The 21,175-nt window shown below is 45.5% G+C and overlaps 1 protein-coding gene across 3 annotated transcripts in view; it reads left to right on the top strand.

The window, feature by feature from the left end:
• The window catches only part of ZNF395 (zinc finger protein 395), a 52,782-nt gene extending 31,935 nt beyond the window's left edge, over window positions 1-20,847 (top strand). For all 3 annotated transcript variants that reach the window (XM_066278589.1, XM_066278590.1, XM_066278592.1), the window contains 7 exons: window positions 1,093-1,202; window positions 12,910-13,145; window positions 13,583-13,683; window positions 14,576-14,858; window positions 16,195-16,287; window positions 17,143-17,246; window positions 17,531-20,847. In XM_066278589.1, the coding sequence (XP_066134686.1) occupies window positions 1,093-1,202; window positions 12,910-13,145; window positions 13,583-13,683; window positions 14,576-14,858; window positions 16,195-16,287; window positions 17,143-17,246; window positions 17,531-17,642 (1,039 nt within the window). In that variant the 3' untranslated portion in view covers window positions 17,643-20,847. The remainder of the gene's footprint in view (window positions 1-1,092; window positions 1,203-12,909; window positions 13,146-13,582; window positions 13,684-14,575; window positions 14,859-16,194; window positions 16,288-17,142; window positions 17,247-17,530) is intronic.
• The last annotated feature ends 328 nt before the right edge of the window (window positions 20,848-21,175 follow it).

Here is a 21,175-nt window from a genome sequence, read left to right as displayed (position 1 = left end):
ATTTTATGATACAATTTTCCCCTGACGAGAAAAATATACAATATATCTTCTGATTTCTATGTTACGTACTCTGTGTACATTGGTCTTTTAAGATTAACAAAGAAAGTCTGCCAACAGATACAGGGTGTGCGAGTGGTCAAGCTCATTCTACCTCTTCCTGTCTGTGGGGACCACTGTCACTGACAGTCCACCCAGGACACTGAGACCACAGCAACCATATTTGTCATTTTGAATTCAGGGGAATGTTGGCAAAGGACTTGCTTTTCTATTCGACAGGAATAAAAATACAAAGATCATGTTAAAAAAAAAAGGATGCTAATATGTTTAATAAATTACTGGTCTTAGGTTAGCTTCAAACCCAGTGATGTATTACTTTGGTGGATCTGAATTGTAAAGAAGGGATTAATACAGTCCTTTGAAATAGATGAGCCACCTAAAAATATATTTCAGGCTAACTTTTCATATGTTAGCATTAACTGACAGCTCTAAATTTACTTCCACATAATAATGTAACTTTACATGGATTTTTAAAACAAATATTTCATGTAAAATTTTATAGACCTCTGCTGTGTTAAGCGTTGAGATTTATTTTAGTGTTTCTGGTTTACTTGCTTGTTGACTTATGGACTAGGTTCTGTTGACATTCAGAAACTAACAGAATATCTCGTAATTTTTCTTGGGGGAGGGGAAAGGAATTGGTTAGTGTAATTTTTCCCTCTTAAATATAAGACAGGGAAAGAAAGGTAATTTTAGTGCTTTCAAATTCCAGTGGGCATCTTTTTTGTCCATGTTTTTCTTCATTGCTTTGACTCGCACTCCCCCCCCCCAATATAATTCTCTATTTTAAGCTGCAGAGTTAGTTAGGAAGTGAATTCAGGGGAGAGAATGGAGTCACCTCCGGGTGTCAGCAGTGGGATGGGGGCCGACCTGCTCATATTGGGGTTTAGTGATATAGTAAAATAAAGTCAGGCTTTATTTAACATATACTACTGATTGTAGTGGGCACATGGAGGGGACAGGCCAGAAGTGTAACACGATGATGTGACCAGCAGTCTCAGGAAGTAACTTTTGCCCTTACCTGCTTGAATCCAGGAAGTCCGATGCAGTGGAAATGGATGAGATGATGGCGGCCATGGTGCTGACATCCCTGTCCTGCAGCCCGGTCGTGCAGAGTCCTCCGGGGGCCGAGGCCAACTTCACTGGTGAGGAAGGGGGTCCACATGGGTTCTGAGTGCAGCAGAGGCTCACAGCTGACTTCCTTCGCTTTGAGCAGTGAATTGTCAAAGCACTGGCCTGGCAGTAGGATTTTGGAGTCCCTTCTTACTTGCATCCCAGACTGGCTGAGTGACACTGAGTTAGATACTTCCATTCTTTTTCCTCAGTTTCCTCCTCTGGGGAGAAGTTTCCTGGTGCATTGTGAAGATGATTGAGCACGGGGCTGACCCACACTGGCCACTGGAGTAAGTTCTTCTATGGGAGTAAGTGAGTGAGGCCCTTTGGTGGGGCCCTGAACAAGGCCAGTAGAGGAATACTTAGTTCCCAAAGGTAGAAACTTACTAAATGGTCCCCTAGTGGCCTCAGAAGATTCATGACCCTGTTCCAAGTACCTGATTCAGCCTTGTAAATTAGTGTGGGCCTACAGGCCAAGGACCTGAAATAAACAGGCTGAAGTCTAATACAAATCTAATTGCTTAATACAAACTGACTTCACAGCGTATTTACATATTAAAGGAAAATTCTTTTGGTGCAACCCCTATAGTACATTATGAGTAATATGGGAGGAGAAAGGGTTGCTGGATATTAGTTTGACCAGACTGGTAGTGAACTTGAAGTCTCTTTTTGTTTTGTTTTTAAATTCGTTACTTACTGGCCTAACTTACTCCCAGGGAATAACTTTTTCATTGGTGAGATCTACGTGAATTGCAGGCTACTTACAGCTTATTGGAAAATATGGAGTCAGAAGAGAAGTGGCCTTTACGAGTATCCCTCATGAGTAATCTTTCTAGAAAGAAGATTTAAAGGAGTGATGAGGCAGATTTACTTACAGCACCCAAAGCCCGTCATCTGTGACGTGTCTGCTAGAGTTGGTTGTTGTGTGTAACTGTTCCTTGTGGTGAAGTGTGGCATTGCACGCCTACTATTTTAGTACTGGGAGCTATGCAACAAGACGGGGAGGTAAGGAGTAATTCTGCGTTTTCAGGAACTCTGATGAGTTTAGGAGATCCAGGAGGTTGGTCAACAGGAGAAAGATCCAGAAAAGTGTCAGAAAGGAAAAGAAAATTGTTGACTCCAATTCCCATCAGGTTTTGTGTGTACACAACCCCTTGTAAACACCTACACATGCCAACACCAGATATATATATTTAACTGATAATATGCCATGATCCCAATATCTGAAGTCCCTTTGGACAATTTTAATTGTTTATTAGAGATATTTTTTCCATTTTATTTCTGATCATGTGGTTGAAATCAGTGGAAAAACAAGGCTTCCTTGGCAACTAATGTTGTTGAAGTATTCTGCCAGGTGAGGTCTATGCAATAACCAAAATCTTGCTCTAATCACAGACACTATTTGCACAGAAACCACTATTCTGTTTGGTGTCTATATTGTTAGGATGGTCCTGTGCATGCATGTGTGTAGAGACCAGAGGAAATGACAAATATTTATATTTCCTAGAGGTTCAGTGTAAGCTCTCATTGCTGTGTATCTACAGAGGAGCACTTAGCTTTCATGGTAGAGAATATCTGTTACCCTGCCCTAGAAAATCATATGATCTAATTTATGTTCATTGTATAACTTATAGATGAATTGATGATGTTAACTTTTTGCTTTTTAAAATATTTTTCTTTCTTTGTGTGCCACTCTGCCAGTTGCAGCATTTGAGCCATTTGAGTGGTTCCTTGTGGAAGGTTGCTGTGTTGGGGGGTTTCCTTGTGTTTGACCTGCCCCTTTTCTCCAGAGTCCTGATCTAGGGGTCCCCAAACTTTTTACACAGGGGGCCAGTTCGCTGTCCCTCAGACCGTTGGAGGGCCGCAACATACAGTGCTCCTCTCACTGACCACCAATGAAAGAGGTGCCCCTTCTGGAAGTGCGGCGGGGGGCCGGATAAATGGCCTCAGGGGGCCATAGTTTGGGGACGACTGTTAGACGTTCTGCTTCCTTGCCCTTCTCTCCCTGAGTCTGCGTCCTTGACCTATTGGGCTGTTGTTGGCTCCTGAGTTCTTTTCTGAAGGGCTACCCGATTGACTGATTGATTGATTGATTGATTGATTTCAAGAGATAGAGGAAGGAAGAGAAAGAGAGGGAAACACAGGAACATTGATCCGTTTCTGTATGTGCCCTGACTGGGGATCGAGTTGGCAACCCTGTGCTGCCAGGTGACGCTCCAACCAATGGAGCTGTTGGGCCAGGACCAGGACCGTCCTATTTTGTAAGCCCCGTGTGTGGGTGTCATAAGCTTGTGGTTTCTAGGAAGTCATAGCTTTGAGACTTGACAGTGATAACTTAGAGAGGAAACGGTTTATTTAACCCATTCTGTTTGGGTGGGCTTCTCCTAGCATGTGAGATTTAATTAGTCTATCTCAGAATCCAGGTTACTAAGGAGGCTCCGTGGAACACCTACCCATGTTGGGAGTTGGGGTAGGTGGGGACATGGCCACCATACCTGCACATGTCATGCACACCCCCATCCCCTATCTCTTGCTGTTGTTTTATATAAGAATTTCAGGTTCTCCTACACTGTGAATGAATTAGGCTTTGTAGCCTAGGCAGGGAAGAATCTGGGTTAGGCCTAAAACAGGCAATTTAAGAACCGAAAATTTCACATCTCACTGCGGTCTGCCTCCTGTTCAGATGCACTGCGGGGAGGGAGCAGGGCCCCAGGCTCAGGGCCATGTAGGCCCTAAGTGCTCCCATCATCGATGATTGGTCTGAGCTGCTCTCAGAAGGAAACTTTCCTCCTGTGTTCCTTGTGGGGAACCAGGAGCCACCTAGCTTGCAGCACCTCTGGTGCCTGTTGTACATTCCACGAGCTGCCAGAGTTGACCGCGTGATTTCTTCTCACCCGATGATTTTGATGGACCTGCACCGGTTCAAATGATCAAAAGGCATTCTTCAAGAAAGCCCAGTCAACAAGCTCTTAACTTGACCTTTCCGCCCTAACTCTACTGCGGGGAAGACTGCCCATGTGGTCCCGGCATGCGCGTCCGTGCACCTTCTTATCCACCCTTTTATTTTTTATTTTTTTTTTTAATAAATTTTTATTAATGGTAATGGGATGACATTAATAAATCAGGGTACATATATTCAAAGAAAACATGTCTAGGTTATTTTGTCATCAAATTATGTTGCAAACCCCTCGCCCAAAGTCAGATTGTCCTCCGTCACCCTCTACCTAGTTCTCTGTGCCCCTCCCCCTCCCCCTAACTCTCTCCCTCCCTCCCTCCCATGTCCTCCCTCCCCCCCCACCCTTGGTAACCACCACACTCTTGTCCATGTCTCTTAGTCTCATTTTTATGTTCCACCAATGTATGGAATCATGTAGTTCTTGTTTTTTTCTGATTTACTTATTTCACTCCTTATAATGTTATCAAGATCCCACCATTTTGCTGTAAATGATCTGATGTCATCATTTCTTATGGCTGAGTAGTATTCCATAGTGTATATGTGCCACATCTTCTTTATCCAGTCTTCTATTGAAGGGCTTTTTGGTTGTTTCCATGTCTTGGCCACTGTGAACAGTGCTGCAATGAACATGGGGCTACATGTGTCTTCACGTATCAATGTTTCTGAGGTTTTGGGGTATATACCCAGTAGAGGGATTGCTGGGTCATAAGGTAGTTCTATTTGTAGTTTTTTGAGGAACCACCATACTTTCCTCCATAATGGTTGTACTACTTTACAGTCCCACCAACAGTGAATGAGGGTTCCTTTTTCTCCACAGCTTCTCCAACATTTGCTATTACCCGTCTTGTTGATAATAGCTAATCTAACAGGAGTGAGGTGGTATCTCATTGTAGTTTTGATTTGCATTTCTCTAATAACTAATGAAGCTGAGCATCTTTTCATATATCTGTTGGCCATTTGTATTTCTTCCTGGGAGAAGTGTCTGTTCATGTCCTCTTCCCATTTTTTTATTGGATTGTTTGTTTGTTTGTTGTTGAGTTTTATGAGTTCTTTGTAAATTTTGGATATTAGGCCCTTATCTGAGCTGTCGTTTGAAAATATCAGTTCCCATATAGTTGGCTGTCTGTTTATTTTGATATCAGTTTCTCTTGCTGAGCAAAAACTTTTAATTCTGATGTAGTCCCATTCATTTATCTTTGCCTTCACTTCTCTTGCCATTGGAGTCAAGTTCATAAAATGTTCTTTAAAACCCAGGTCCATGATTTTAGTACCTATGTCTTCTTCTATGTACTTTATTGTTTCAGGTCTTATATTTAGGTCTTTGATCCATTTTGAATTAATTTTAGTACACGGGGACAGGCTGTAGTCGAGTTTCATTCTTTTGCATGTGGCTTTCCAGTTTTCCCAACACCATTTGTTGAAGAGGCTTTCTTTTCTCCATTGTGTGTTGTTGGCCCCTTTATCAAAGATTATTTGACCATATATATGTGGTTTTATTTCTGGGCTTTCTATTCTGTTCCATTGGTCTGAGTGTCTATTTTTTTGCCAATACCATGCTGTTTTGATTATCGTGGCCCTATAATATAGTTTAAAGTCAGGTATTGTAATGCCCCCAGCTTCATTCTTTTTCCTTAGGATTGTTTTGGCTATTCGGGGTTTTTTATAGTTCCATATAAATCTTATGATTTTTTGTTCCATTTCTTTAAGAAATCTCATAGGGATTTTGATGGGAATTGCATTAAATTTGTATATTGCTTTGGGTAATATGGCCATTTTGATTATATTTATTCTTCCTATCCAAGAACAAGGAATATTTTTCCATCTCATTGTATCTTTTTCGATTTCCCTTAACAATGCTTTGTAATTTTCATTATATAGGTCCTTTACGTTCTTTGTTATGTTTATTCCTAGGTATTTTATTTTTTTTGTTGCAATCGTGAAGGGGATTATTTTTTTGAGTTCGTTTTCTAATATTTCATTGTTGGCATATAGAAAGGGTATGGACTTTTGTATGTTAATTTTGTATCCTGCGACCTTACTGTATTGGTTTATTGTTTCTAATAATCTTTTTGTGGAGTCCTTCGGGTTTTCGATGTATAGGATCATATCATCAGCAAAAAGTGATAGCTTTACTTCTTCTTTTCCGATATGGATGCCTTTTATTTCTTTGTCTTGTCTGATTGCTCTGGCCAGAACTTCTAGCACCACGTTGAATAAGAGTGGAGAGAGTGGACAACCCTGTCTTGTTCCTGATTTAAGGTAGAAAGTCCTCAGTTTTATGCCGTTTAATAGGATGTTGGCTGATGGTTTATCATATATGGCCTTTATCATGTTGAGATATTTTCCTTCTATACCCATTTTGTTGAGAGTCTTTAAAACATAAAATTGTGTTGTATTTTATCAAAAGCCTTTTCTGCATCTATTGATAAGATCATGTGGTTTTTGTTCTTTGTTTTGTTGATATGGTGTATTACGTTAACCGTTTTGCGTATGTTGAACCATCCTTGAGATTCTGGGATGAATCCCACTTGATCATGATGTATTATTTTTTTAATATGTTGTTGTATTCGGTTTGCCAGTATTTTGTTTAGTATTTTAGCATCTGTATTCATTAGAGATATTGGTCTGTAGTTTTCTTTCTTTGTGCCATCCTTGCCAGGTTTTGGTATGAGGGTTATGTTGGTCTCATAAAATGTGTTTGGAAGTATTGCTTCTTCTTCAATTTTTTGGAAGACTTTGAGTAGAATAGGAACCAAGTCTTCTTTGAATGTTTGATAGAATTCACTAGTATAACCGTCTGGGCCTGGACTTTTATTTTTGGGGAGATTTTTAATAGTTTTTTCTATTTCCTCCCTGCTGATTGGTCTGTTTAGGCTTTCTGCTTCTTCATGACTCAGTCTAGGAAGGTTGTATTGTTCTAGGAATTTATCCATTTCTTCTAGATTGTTGTATTTGGTGGCATATAATTTTTCATAGTATTCTACAATAATTCTTTGTATTTCTATGATGTCTGTGGTGATCTCTCCTCTTTCATTTTGGATTTTATTTATTTGAGTCCTGTGTCTTTTTTCCTTGGTGAGTCTTGCCAAGGGTTTGTCAATTTTGTTGATCTTTTCAAAGAACCAGCTCCTTGTTTTATTGATTTTTTCTATAGTTTTTCTGTTCTCTATTTCATTTATTTCTGCTCTGATTTTTATTATCTCCTTTCTTCGGCTGGTTTTGGGTTGTCTTTGTTCTTCTTTTTCTAGTTCCTTAAGGTGGGAAGTTAAGTGGTTTACTTCGGCTCTCTCTTGTTTGTTCATATAGGCCTGAAGTGATATGAACTTTCCTCTTATTACTGCTTTTGCTGCATCCCAGAGATTCTGATATGTCGTATTTTCATTTTCATTTGTCTGTATATATCTTTTGATTTCTGCGCTTATTTCTTCTTTGACCCATTCATTTTTTAGAAGTATGTTGTTTAGTTTCCACATTTTTGTGGGTTTTTCCCCCTCTTTTTTGCAGTTGAATTCTAGTTTCAAGGCTTTATGATCAGAAAATATGCTTGGTACAATTTCAGTTTTTCTAAATTTGCTGATATTGTCTTTGTGGCCCAACATATGGTCAATTCTTGAGAATGTTCCATGTACACTAGAGAAAAATGTATACTCTGTCGCTTTGGGATGAAGTGTCCTGTAGATGTCTATCATATCCAGGTGTTCTAGTATTTCATTTAAGGTCACTATATCTTTATTGATTCTCTGTTTGGATGACCGATCTAGAGCCGTCAGCGGTGTATTGAGGTCTCCAAGTATGATTGTATTTTTGTTAGTTTTTGTTTTAAGGTCAATAAGTAGCTGTCTTATATATTTTGGTACTCCTTGGTTTGGTGCATATATATTAAGGATTGTTATGTCTTCTTGATTCAACTTCCCCTTAATCATTATGAAATGACCATTTTTGTCTCTGAGTACTTTTTCTGTCTTGTAGTCAGCATTATTAGATATGAGTATTGCTACGCCTGCTTTTTTTTGGGTGTTGTTTGCTTGGAGTATTGTTTTCCAGCCTTTCACTTTGAATTTGTTTTTATCCTTGTTGCTTAGATGTGTTTCTTGTAGGCAGCATATAGTTGGATTTTCTTTTTTAATCCATTCTGCTACTCTGTGTCTTTTTATTGGTAAGTTTAATCCATTTACATTTAGTGTAATTATTGACACTTGTGGGTTCCCTACTGCCATTTTATAAATTGCTTTCTGTTAGTTTTGTATCTAGTTTGATTCTTCTCTTTTGTTTTTCTATCATTTGTTTTTGTTTGTTTGTGTTCCATACTTCTTTCCTCTGTTGCTACCTTTTTTAAGTCAAGTGTTTTTGTGGTGGTTTTTTTAAGGGTGTTTACCATTAAGTAATGAAAAGGGTACCTACCATATTCATTGTAGTACCCTATCTTATAAATATTTCTGCACTTCATCATCCTTTGCTACTGTTAATCTCCATCCTCTTCCCCCTTTTTTTCCTTTGTTGTCACAGTTTAAGTTTGTTTTTATTGTGTTCTTGGTGGAGCTGTTACTTGTGGTGTTGTTTTCTTTTGTTCTTTGAATCTGGTTGGAAAACCCCCCTTAGTATTTCCTGGAGTGGGGGCTTTCTGTTGATAAATTCTCTCATCTTTTCTGTATTTGTGAATGTTTTTATATCTCCTTCATACTTGAAGGATAGCTTTGATGGGTATAGTATTCTTGGCTGAAAGTTCCTCTCTTTCAGGGCTTTAAATATTGGGGTCCACTCTCTTCTAGCTTGTAGAGTTTCTGCTGAGAAATCTGATGATAATCTAATAGGCCTTCCTTTATATGTTGTACTCTTCTTTTCCCTGGCTGCCTTGAGAATTTTTTCTTTGTCATTGGTTTGTGTCATCTTTATTATGATGTGCCTTGGAGTGGGTTTGTTGGGGTTAAGAAAACTTGGTGTTCTGTTTGCTTCTTGAATTTGAGGCTTTAGTTCCTTCCACAGGCTTGGGAAGTTCTCGTCTATTATTTGTTTGAGTATATTCTCCATTCCATTTTCTTTCTCTTCTCCCTCTGATATACCTATTATTCTTATGTTATTCTTTCTGATGGAGTCAGACAATTCCTGTAGGGCTTTCTCGTTTTTTATTATTTTTGAGTCTCTTTCTTCTTCTCTCTGTTGTGCCTCAAGTTGTTTGTCTTCTATTTCACTAATCCTATCTTCAATCTGGGCTGTTCTGTTAGCTAAGCTTGTTACCTCGTTTTTCAGCTCGTGAATTGAGTTTTTCATTTCTGTTTGATTTGTTTTTATAGTTTCAATTTCCTTGGTAATATATTCTTTGTGTTCATTGAGTTGTTTTCTGATCTCCCTATATTGCCTTTCTGTGTTTTCTTGTATATCTCTGAGTATTTTTAAGATTTCTATTTTAAATTCTCTGTCATTTAGCTCCAAGGCTTCCAATATGTTAAGTCTTTTCTCCATAGATTTTTCCACATCTATTTGTGTTACCTCTCTTTCTTTTGTATCCATAATATTCGATTTCCTCTTTCTTATCGGCATCTGAGGGTGGTCTTATTGATAGCACTAATTAGAATTAATAAAGAGTAAAAAGAAAAAAAAAAAGGGTAAAACACCCCACACAAAAAAAACAGTAATAATTTATTATTTCCCCCTTTTTTTCTCTCTTCTCTTTCCCTCCTCTCCCCTCCTCAGGGAAATATCGTGCCTATAATGGAGGGCCTGATTTGGGGTGAAGAGTTCAAGGGCCAAAAAAAAGGGAGTAGGGACATACTAAATGCAAAAAAAAAAAAAAAAAAAAGGAAGAAAATCTTAGACAAGCATAAGATGATTTGCTTGTAAGTGATGGTCAACTAAGAGATATAATGAGAGGGATAAGAGGGAATCAGAAAAAAGGACCAAAAAAGAATAATAAAGAAGAAAAAATAAAAATAATAAGTAAAAATCTGTTGTATTAAGTGGAGCGAAGACTAAATACAATGGAGACCTTGGGTTGGGAGGACCCAAAATGGCACAAAAATAAACAAACAAGAGAAAAATAAAATAAAAAGAAAAGCAAAAAAGAGAAATAAAGCCAAAAAAAAGCCTTGAGTCCCAAATTAACTAATTTGTTCGTGATTGAGGATTATATGGGAGGAAAGTAAAATGAGAAAAGAAAAAACGAATAGAAAGGAAAAAATAAGAAAAAGAGAAAAACGAAGGAAGAAATAAAATAGGAGGAGAAAAAAACAAAATAAAGCAAGACAAAAAAAAAAACAAAAAAAAAACAAAAGAGGAGAGAGTGAGAGTTAAGTGTTTTGGAGTATAACCTTAAAGGAGGGTGAGGATGAAGAAGAAAAATAAAATGCAACACTCATGGGTAGTGTAGTTCAAGAAAGGGGAAGCATAAGATGGGCAGAGAATAGAAGGACCGAGGTGGAGGAAATAAAGGCAATAAGATAGAAGAAACAAACAACAACAACAACAACAAAAAATTAGTGGATCAAGTTGTAAAGTCTGTGGGTTTTTCTTGATTTTGAGAGGTTAACTTCTTCCTTTTTCTTTTCTCTCCCTCTTCCTAGTCGGTGACTCTGTACCCCAGGCTCTGCCCCTGTGTCACTCTTAGGTAGGGATTTGCAGTTGATGGGATTCTATGGCAATGTCATATAATTGGCTTTAGTCTTGCTGGAAGTAAAGGCTTGTTGGCGTTTGCAGGGTCCAACGATGAGAGAGTTTGCTTTCCTGGATTCTCTCTCCTAGTCCCCCCTTTCTGAATTAGCAGCCTGGTGATCCAGCTATAAGGCTGCAACTGCTTCTGCCTGGGGAGTAAGAGGCTCAAAGAGCTGGGAAATCCCCACTCTATCCCCACTCAGTGCAAGGCTTTGGGAAAGGCTCTGAGAGTCAGGGCCTCCAGTGTAATCAGGCGGGGGTGGGAGTCAATTGTTGTCAAGGTGACTGTTCAGCGCCTATCATTTAGTTGGACCTCTCAACCCAGGCTTTCCACACTTTGTAGCCTGTTTTTGCAGGGAAGAAGAGGCACTAGTCTCTGCTTACGACTAGTGTAGTATAGACCTTATTATCTGCCAAGTCCTTCTTGTTAGCGTTTATCCCTGAATATGGAGGCTCTATCAATCAGAAGTTGCCCCCGCCCCTTTAGCGAGAGGCACTAAAAAATATCATGCCTCTTATCTTGGATCGCTGAATTGAGAGAGATCTTATCAATTAGAACCGAGGGTGCGCAGATTTCATGGGTTAAGCTAATTTCAGTGATTGGGTCGCAGCTGTGCTTCCGAAGGTATTTTAGGCTGCCTGCGCGCCCCTCCCCCAACACTTGATTGTTAGCTTGAATGGCTGGGTGAGGTGCCCTGCCCACGGAGAGAATCTCCCAAGCCTCTCCCGCTCGCCCCGCCGCTGGTGACTGGACCGCACCAGGCGCAGGATAATGGAGCCCCCGGGTGTGCAGGCCAGCAGGGTGCCCTGGGCGCGTGGAATGCCCAAGGCACGCGCGCGAATGGGGCGCTCCGGGCACCGGTGGTCGGCGACCCCCACTCGCAGTGTGCGGGCCGCTGGGAACGTCAGCAGTTCTCAACCGGACCGGGCGCACGCGCGGCGGCTCGCGGGGGCTCGCCGCGGCTCGTGGTGGCGGCTCGTGTCGGCCGCTCGCGGCGGCTCGCGGTTCCCAAGTATATGGGCTGACTCACCGCAGGCGCACTCCCTCGCGGCTTGAATGAGCGTCGCTGCTGCAGTAGCTTCCTCCACACCCTCGTCTCTCAGATTCAAGTGATAACAGTCCTTTTGCTTTCAGTTTGTGTGGAACTCCGGAATGCTCCGAGGATAAATTTTTCTGTTTCTAGTTGATAAATTTGTTGTGATTTAGGGGAGAGCTGTCGGACGCGCTTCTCACGGCGCCATTTCCGTGACGTCACCGTCCTATCCACCCTTTTAGACCGAGAGATGGGGTAGGCTTTCCTCTGCCTCCTCCCTACACACCCCCAGCTTTTTACTTAATTATTTATTTATTTATTTTTCTGAAGTTGGAAACGGGGAGGCAGTCAGACAGACTCCCGCATGGCCCAACCGCGATCCACCGGGCACGCCCACCAGGGGGTGATGGTCTGCCCATCTGGGGCGTGGCTCTGTTGCATCCAGAGCCATTCTAGTGCCTGAGGCAGAGGCCACAGAGCCATCCTCAGCACTTGGGCCAACTTTGCTCCAATGGAGCCTTGGCTGCGGGAGGGGAAGAGAGAGACAGAGAGGAAGGAGAGGGGGAGGGGTGGAGAAGCAGATGGGCGCTTCTCCTGTGTGCCCTGGCCGGGAATCGAACCTGGGACTCCTGCACGCCAGGCCGACACTCTACCGCTGAGCCAACCGGCCAGGGCCTTTTATTTATTTTTAACATTTAAAGTGAGGAACACATCTTCATTAGGTTTTGTTTCTGTTAACAATATACAAAACAAAGCTTCAGTGTGTGTCTGTCGATCCGCGGTCATCAGCATGGCTGCGGCAGGAAGTGGCCACTGGGCTAGCAGACCAGGGCTACCCAGAGAAGCTGCCACGATGAACTGCCTCACCCTGCTCCTCATTCTGACCGAAGCTCAGAAAGGGGCGGTTTGGGTTTTCTCGCCCTGACATGGCACAGCCAGGCTGAGGCAGAACCAGGACTTGGATTCAGGAACCCAGACTCGAAAGGAGAACATCATGGTCCCCGACCTGGGTTGTCCCGTGCGGAATCCAGTGTAGACAGGGCCACACCAGAACCTCTGTCTGGGGACAGGCCCATGAGCATCCTCTGTCTTCTCTCCGGCCAGCTTCCCGCGCGCCCTGTGACCCGTGGAAGGAGAGTGGCGACGTGTCCGACAGTGGCAGCAGCACCACCAGCGGGCACTGGAGCGCGAGCAGTGGTGTTTCCACCCCCTCGCCCCCACACCCCCAGGCCAGCCCCAAGTATCTGGGTGACGCCTTTGGATCTCCCCAAACGGATAATGGATTTGAAACTGATCCCGATGCTTTCCTGTTGGATGAACCAGCTCCACGTAAAAGAAAGGTACGTTGTGATGTGGGTGTGAGCTCAGGCTGGGGGGGGGCTGATGTCCACGTGGGCCCCCCAGGTCCTAGGCGTTCTCAGGCTTCATCTCATTTTAGTTTTCCTTTGCTGCTTCTGTTCCCTCATGATATTCCCAGGAGCTCTCTTGAATGCCAGTTTCTTGTCACCTCTGATTCAATTCCTGCCTTCTTTGCTGCACTCCTGATGCTTGTACATGCCAGGCCTTCAGTGGGGTCTGACCATAGCACCAAACACTGCTGCTGGCCACCAGGCCCATCTCCTGGGTCCAGGTTCTCTGCCCCTGTTGGTCAGTTTCTTTGGCTCCAGCAAGCCTTTTGTTAGGATTTTGAAGGCAGCTGAAGTCCCCATGAGGTGAGGAGGTGAGGGGGATGAAGGAGGGAAGCATATCTCAATGATACTGTCTCTCATTCCCCTAGAACTCTGTGAAGGTGATGTACAAGTGCCTGTGGCCAAACTGTGGCAAAGTTCTGCGCTCAATTGTGGGCATCAAGCGACATGTGAAAGCCCTCCACCTCGGGTAGGTATAGAACCCAGGGCCTGTCTGCCTAGGGGCCTAGGGTGTCATTCAGGTCTCCTTTTTATTGATTGATTGATTGGTTTTAAAGAGAGAGGGGAAGAGAGAGAAACATTGGTTTGTTATTTCACTTATTAATGCATTCATTGGTTGATTCTTGTATGTGCTCTGACTGGGGATTGAACCCACAATATTATTCCTGGTGACCTATAGCCCAGAATGCTTACAAGAAAATGACTTGCTGAGAGCACCACCTAGTGCCCATCCCTGGCCCCTGTGCCCAGCACAATCGCCTGTTGGAGAGAGCTCTTGGCTGGGAAGGAGGGATTCTCCTATCGTGGTGAATGTTGATGCTGTTCATGGGAAGGGAGCACCATCCGTCTTGTAGATGCATCATCTTTTCCTCACTTTGGGATGTAAGATGTTTTAGTTCTGAGTGGAAGTAGAGTAATTTGGTGAGACCCTGTTGTGAGGCCCATACCTGCTTTCCAGAAGGATCTGGGGCTCCGTTTACACTGTGGCCCTGGAGCCAGTGCTGCCCTTGGAAGAGGAACTGGCTCACGCCCTTTCCCTCGTGGAGAGAACGTGACTGCGAGTAGGCGGGGCCCACTCAGGGCCCCTGGCAGAACTCCGAATCAAATGACTCCTACGGGAAGAGAGGTTCCTGCCCACTCTGTGAGAGGAGGAGTCTTCAGTGCCAGGAGAAACAGCCTCATGGATGTGCAGGCACGCCCTGCCCTGTGACACACCATCAGCAATAGCCTCCTGGGTGTTCTGGGCTCCTTCCCTGACTCGCTGAGCGGCCCTGAGCAAGCACTCCCTTTTGCGCCTGTCCCCCTTGTGTTTGAACTGAAGCAGCTTGTCCCTGATCACCACGTGTCTCCCTCCCACACAGGGACACTGTGGACTCCGACCAGTTCAAGCGGGAGGAGGATTTCTACTACACGGAGGTGCAGATGAAGGAGGAAGCTGCTGCTACTGCTGGCACCCCCACCGCCGACTCAGCCCCCACCCCCAGTGTGACCAGCTCGCCCCTTGCCATTCTTCCCCCACCTCCTCCCAAAGCCCAGACTTCAGGCCCCGAACACCCTGGCCTGGAACCGTACCTGCCCTCTGGTGCTCTCAGCAAGTCAGCTCCTGGCTCCTTCTGGCACATTCAGGCTGACCATGCGTACCAGGTATGCGGCTGGGGCATGTGGAGCTCAGGCCTGTGGCCGTGAGGCCGTTCAGTGTCTGACCTGTCACCCGCTGGTGATCACCCTGATTGAAGGCCCCAGCCCTTCAGCCACATAGCTCATCTCTAACTTCTGTAAAGAAGGAAAGGAAAATAAACTGCCCTCAATAAATTCCTGAGTTCTTCACTGGTGGCTGTCAGGAGGGATTACTAAAAATCTGGTTGAATCCTTGAGTAACCAGGTTGATGGATTTGGACTGGGGAATTGTTATATCGTCTCTGGCTATTAAAGGGGATGGAATGGTTAGTGGGCTTCTCAGAACAAACCCCTAGTTTATAGAATTGTGTTTACATTTAACATACAACTCAGCACCCATATTTTGTAATCCTACTATGTGTCAAGCAGTGGGCTAAGCTTTTCAGGTCAAATAAGACATTGTCCCCGACCTTGTGACATGCATGGCTTAGCCGGAGAGAGAAATGCGTATGTAACTGTGATTGGTTATAATCATCAGTACATGCCTTACTAGAGGCACAAGACATTGTGGGTACAGGAAGGACCAAGCTATTATGCTCAGTGGTTGGGAAAGTTGTCATGGACGGGGTGGCACTTAGATGGTCTTCACTGCACATAGTAGGTATTCAGGAAATGCACAGCTTACTACATGCCAGTTTTTCTTAAAATGCTTTTTTCTTTTTTCCTTTTTTTTTTTCCCCCACAGCTTGGTTTTATCGGACTCTAGGCTGATTTTCAAGTTAGTCATTAAACAGCAGTGCTTTCCATCAGAAAACCTTTACAAAATGTGCCAACTCGCCTCCTTAGAATGAGTGGTCACTTAGCTATTGCATGATTGGCCAACTTCAGGTGGCTCTGCAGGCAGCTGGCTGCCCCTGGAGAGTGTGGCTGGTGTTTTTTATAAACAAACCGGCCTCTAGACATCCAGGAGTGTGTGGCTTGTCCCAGGCAGTTGATGGGGATGCTTCGCCCTTGTGCGTCATGCCCATCCGTGCTCAGAAGGCTTCGGAAGGTCTCTGAGGAACTGCTCAGACCATGTCCTTGGTTGGTGAGCCAGCCAAGAAGTTCATCCGCTGTGATGATGACATCACGAGGCTGGCAGGCACACCAGTTCTGGGAGGGGCTCCTGAAAAAGATTGGCACCTGGGACTAAGGAGACAGCTTCAGAGCATTGGGGCCTCTGGTGTTTCTTTTGGAAGGAGCAACCTGGTGTTCCCCAGCATTTCCCAGCCAGAGACTTTCTGCTGTGCTTCGTGGAGTTACAGGGAGGATGGGGGGGCCTCTGAAAGTGGGGCCAAGGCTGACGCTGTCGTGTCCCCTGCAGGCCCTGCCGTCCTTCCAGATCCCCGTCTCGCCTCACATCTACACCAGTATTAGCTGGGCTGCCGCCCCCTCTACGGCCTCCTCCCTCTCTCCGGTGAGTGTGCCCGTCTCCGGGTCTCTGAGCCCGACAGCACTTTGGGGCCCTGGAACAAGGCGAGGGCCCTCCCACACAGCCCCCGTGCTGGAGGCCATCTCCCCGCACTTGTCTCCAGCCCCCCAACCTTTTGAAGATCTCCGTGTATTCGGCCCCTCACCTGGCACTCTCCAGCTGGTCACAGCCCCTCTCGGAAGGGTGCTTGCAGAGGAGTATTCAGATTGTGCAAGTTCCTTGCCAAGAAAATCAGAGGCGAAGCCAGGGTCCGTGCCCTGTTTAGCTCTGAGTGTCTGTGCATGCTTGTTAAGAAGGGAGAGGATGTGGGAAACCTGGAGAGGAAGAGGGTGGGCAAGAAAGAAGGTAGGAGCTTGTGGGGGGCTGGGTAGGGCAGATTAGAAATCCTGAAGCCACTGTGTCTTTGAACTAACACAAATGGGATTCAGGTCATTTGAATCATACAAAGTGGGTTCTGGTCTTGAATCTCTCAGGTGGGAAAGTATCACACATTGTAAAGCCCAAGTGCCTGAAGGTGCCATTGCAGCAGTGCAGTACCTTTTTTTGTGTGTGTCACATATGGTGACTGCATCTAAAGCTGCAGGGAGCAGTCCCTACAGTGGCCAGGTCAAGTGACTCCCCTGCCTGTGGCCCCTTCTCTATCCTGAGCGTGAATTAAAGGCTTCCTCCTCGTTCTCCAGCCTCCCCTCTCTACCTGGCCCCTGTTCACCTGTGCCTAGAATATTCTTCTAGAAAAGGCCCCCTGGCCCCCTGACACACGGAGGGGCTCCGCGGGTGTGGCCGCGTGCCCTGTGGGGTGGTTCTCTCCCCTGTGCTCACGGCCCCTCTCTCTGCGCCCAGGTCCGGAGCCGGTCGCTAAGCTTCAGTGAGCCCCAGCAGCCACCGCCTGCCATGAAATCTCACCTGATTGTCACTTCTCCACCCCGGGCCCAGAGCAGCACCAGGTGAGGCTGTCTGCTGCTGTGTCCTCTCTCCGGCTCCCATCCCCGTTATCTCCATGGTGAGTTTGGACTCCGAGTCCAGCTGACCCTGGTCGCCAGGGTTAATCCTGGGAGCTCAGCTGAAGGACACACTGGATGCTGGGGAGACGATCTGCCTGCCCTCTGGCCCCCTTGGCTCCCACCCCCACTCCTTCCAGCCTCTGCCTGTTTGCTCAGCCTCACACCTGGCCACTCTGCAGGTCTAACCACCAGCACGTGTCTGTATGTGCATTCCTCTCTCTTGGCAGGAAGGCCCGCGGGGAGGCCAAGAAGTGCCGCAAGGTGTACGGCATCGAGCACCGGGACCAGTGGTGCACAGCCTGCCGCTGGAAGAAGGCCTGCCAACGCTTCCTGGACTGAACCCGTCCAGCCGGCTCCTCCTCTTTGCTCCTGGCCCTAATGGCAGCCAGGTGACAAAAGGCAGACCTGTGAGCCCTCAACAGACACCCACACATAGAGAGCAGACACTGGGAGTTTGGGCTCTATTGGCTAAGGTTTAATACTTAAAACCTTTTTCCCTCCCTTCTGGGAACATTTTGTTTTATTATTTTTTTAAAGAAACAAACATATTTCCCCCCTTAAATAGGAGAGAGCCAAAACTGACCAAGGGTATTCTGCAGCGAACCAGAGACCAAAGAATTACTCTCCCTTTCCTACATCCCCTTTCTGCAGAGGGTTTAGTTGGTAAACGTCAAAAGACGGAACAACTCATTCTGTTTCCTGCCCAGCTGGTGGATTCTTTGCTTTCTCAACTCATCCAGAAGGGACTGTGAGCAAGATTAATTTACTTTTTTTTTTTTTTTTAAAGAAAATAAGTTTCTGGCTGATGATTTGGAGAGTAGGACCTGCCCGTGGCAGGGTGGGAAGAGTGGGGTATCTGGGTGCTTTTTTTTTTTTTTTTTTGCAGCTGGTCCCTCCCTACCTGGAGAATGGAGAGAGCATGTTCTCACCAAGCCACACCCATAGAAATGGAAGGGAAACCCTTCCCTGGTGACAACTGTTTGAAGCTGGGTCCCCTCAGACGTTGGGTAGCAGCCCAACGCATGTTGGATAGCTTCCTCTCAAAGCCCAGACTAACAGGTTTTTAAAGACTGTCCCCAAATAGCTGAGCCAAAAGGCTGACATGAGTTCCCTTTTGGAAATGCAGCAGTGAAACACTACCTTGCTCTTCCTTCCTGTTTCCTGAGGAAAGGCGAAAGGGTTTTAGTATCCCTGTGCGCTCTCCACCGTTAGCCGTGTGGTGGAAGGGACACCTCAGAAACGCTTTGTTTTCTTGCGTGGTATATTCAGAAGCCTTTCTCTGATTCCAGTTCCCTTTTACTGGGGTGGTGGGTTCCTCCTTGTCTCTGGCTACACCAGGGATTTCCCCATTTCCCTCCCAAGGCTGCAGGCAGGGCTGGCAGGGGAGGGGAGAGAAGAGCAGAGACAGGGAGGTGGCAGCTCGCCCCACCGAGGGAGGCGTTGACAGGCCTCTCATTGTGCGACAGGCTCACCTGCCCCTTTGAGAGTAATCTGATCTTTTTCCTTAGGTGACAAGTAGGACAGGACTCTTCAGTCAAGGCAGGAGGCTTCTGGGTTTTTTGCTGTTGTTGTTTGTTTTTTTTTAAACCAGTATTGGTCCAATCCAGGTGACGAGGAGGGTCACTTTGATGCAGTGTAACTTCCCAGATACCTTCTGGGCACTTTGTTGCCTGAAGACAGAATGGAGGAGGTTAGAGAGTGTTGTGGAAATAGGGCAAGGAGGGCCTGGAGTTGGGTCCACCACTACTGGCACTGCAGCCCGTGGGGTTTCTGGAAGCCTGAGGACTCGAGGGGAGCCTGGACTGCCCTGCTCAGGAGGCTAATGAGCAAAGCTGGCCTTGTGGGGACGAAGAGAGAGAGGGGCAGTTAGTGCCGTGCCAACCAGTGGTTGATTAGGATGGGGCGGGGCCTTGCCTTTCTTCCCAGAAAGTAACTGTGGCGGTCCCTTGGGGCCTGCTCGACTGGGACCACTGGTGCCCAGCTGCCCTGGACCTATGTCCTTGATATCAGGGGCTCAGGGAACCCCACCGAGCCACCTCTCTGGGGATTGAGCAGCAGCATCCACCCCTTGGCTCTCACTGAAGTTGTCCTCTTGGTCCCAGGTAGAAATACTTGGTTGTTTGAAGCTGCTCTGGCCGCTTCCCGTGGGAAACGTGCATAAGCCTATCAATCTGAGACAGGCAGAGTGTTAGAACGCCTGCCAACGTAAGAGCAGGGCCGTGACTTTGTGAAGGGTGATGGGGACCTGGGTTTGGTGACAGAATAGAAAGACAGTTAGGCACAGGGTCTTTGGTGGTGATGGGATATATTTTTATAACTTAGTGAAAAAAAGTATGTGGAATATGTTCCTTGGTAAAGCTCGAAACCAGGCCAGCAAGTGGTGGCCCAGGGCTCTTTTCCTGTCCCTGCAGCCTCCCTGAGACTTATAAACCAATGGTAGGATATTGCTTGTTGTGACTCTACTCACTGCCTGTGCTGTCCATTTTCAGGTCTCCGGGGGAGGGGAGGGAGTGTTCGAGACGCTGGACGCTGCCCAGGCGCTACCTTCCCTTCTCAGTCAGAGGGCCTGCCTACTCTCGTCTTTAGAAAAGCTGTTATCATTTCCCCCGTCAGTTTGGATCGTGTAGACACAACTGGATATAAAGATTTTCTTTAAGGGAGGCAGGCTTGTCATGTCGTTGGTGCCCAGGGCAGAAAAGGCAGAGAAGAAGAAGAAATTGACAAAACAATTGAAAAACAAGTGGTTTTACCTTTAATTTTTATTTTCGTGTTTTGTTTTGGTGCAGCTTACCCCATCTGGGTTTGCTCCTCTTACTTTTATTGGTGGTGGTGGGCTCCTTCAGCTCCCCCTCCCCGCGCCTCCATCTTGTGGCTGTTGTGTTGGTTCTTGACATGTGGTCTGTCCTCGGGGTTACCCCATTTGTTTCTTCTCGGAGGGCGGGGGTGGTTTGTGACCTGATCCAGCGATCATGCCTGTTTTGTTTCATCTCTGTCTCTCCCTCCTTCCCAGCCCACCTGGGCCACAGAATCTGACAGAAGGTAAGATGCCATAGGTATGCATTCAGAACTAACAGGGCGGTTTGTCTAAAGCAGTTATCTTGGGAAACTTCATTCCAGCGACATCGCCTTATTCAGAGTATTCCTTGGAATGACTTTGGGAGTCTGCGGCACCTGCTCTGACCAGCCTTCACGATAGTAAATGGACAGTCAGGCTGGCTCAGGGCAGAGAAAGCCCACAAGTGTCTGTGCCCAAGTGAGGCCACAGGTGCGGAGCGCCAGGACTGACTGGCGAGTGAAATAGCTGGCACCTACATGTGTGATGTTTACGCTGGCTGGGCAGGCAATTCTGTCATTCCAGAGAGCGTTTTGAGCAATGTCCATATTGTGATAGTAAGCCTATAGTTTGACTCCTTGGAGGATGTTATTAATTTGGATGTGGGAACTCTGATTTGTTTGAAGAATTCCGTCCTGTTACTTTCTGGTCCTTCTAGGTTCTGACTTTACCAGGGGCAAAAAAAAAAAAAAAAAAAAAAAAAGAGATAAATCCCATCTGTGAATTTGTCTTATTGGCGTCTTTTTTCCCCAGCTGTCTTCCAAGTATTATTTTTACTGTTAAAAAGTTTTTTTTAAAAAAATGTGAAATGTAATGTTTTTACAGCAACAATATGAAATATATTTTATAAGGAACAAAATGATACGTTGTCTGATTTAATGTGTGCGTGTCCCTCTGCCCCTCCCTCTGCAAAGGAGAAGATTGTCATTGTCCTCGGCGTTAAGCCAATGATAGCATGTCACCCTGTGGGCACAGCACACACAGTCATTTGCTTATAATGACAATAGGTAACCTGCTCAGGGACCAGGTCAGGTGCTTA

The sequence above is a fragment of the Saccopteryx bilineata genome, chromosome 1 (genome assembly GCF_036850765.1).
Source record: "Saccopteryx bilineata isolate mSacBil1 chromosome 1, mSacBil1_pri_phased_curated, whole genome shotgun sequence".
NCBI classification, from domain to species: Eukaryota; Metazoa; Chordata; class Mammalia; order Chiroptera; family Emballonuridae; genus Saccopteryx; species Saccopteryx bilineata.
Note: the sequence above shows the minus strand (reverse complement) of the source record. Positions and strands in the feature narration are given on the sequence as shown.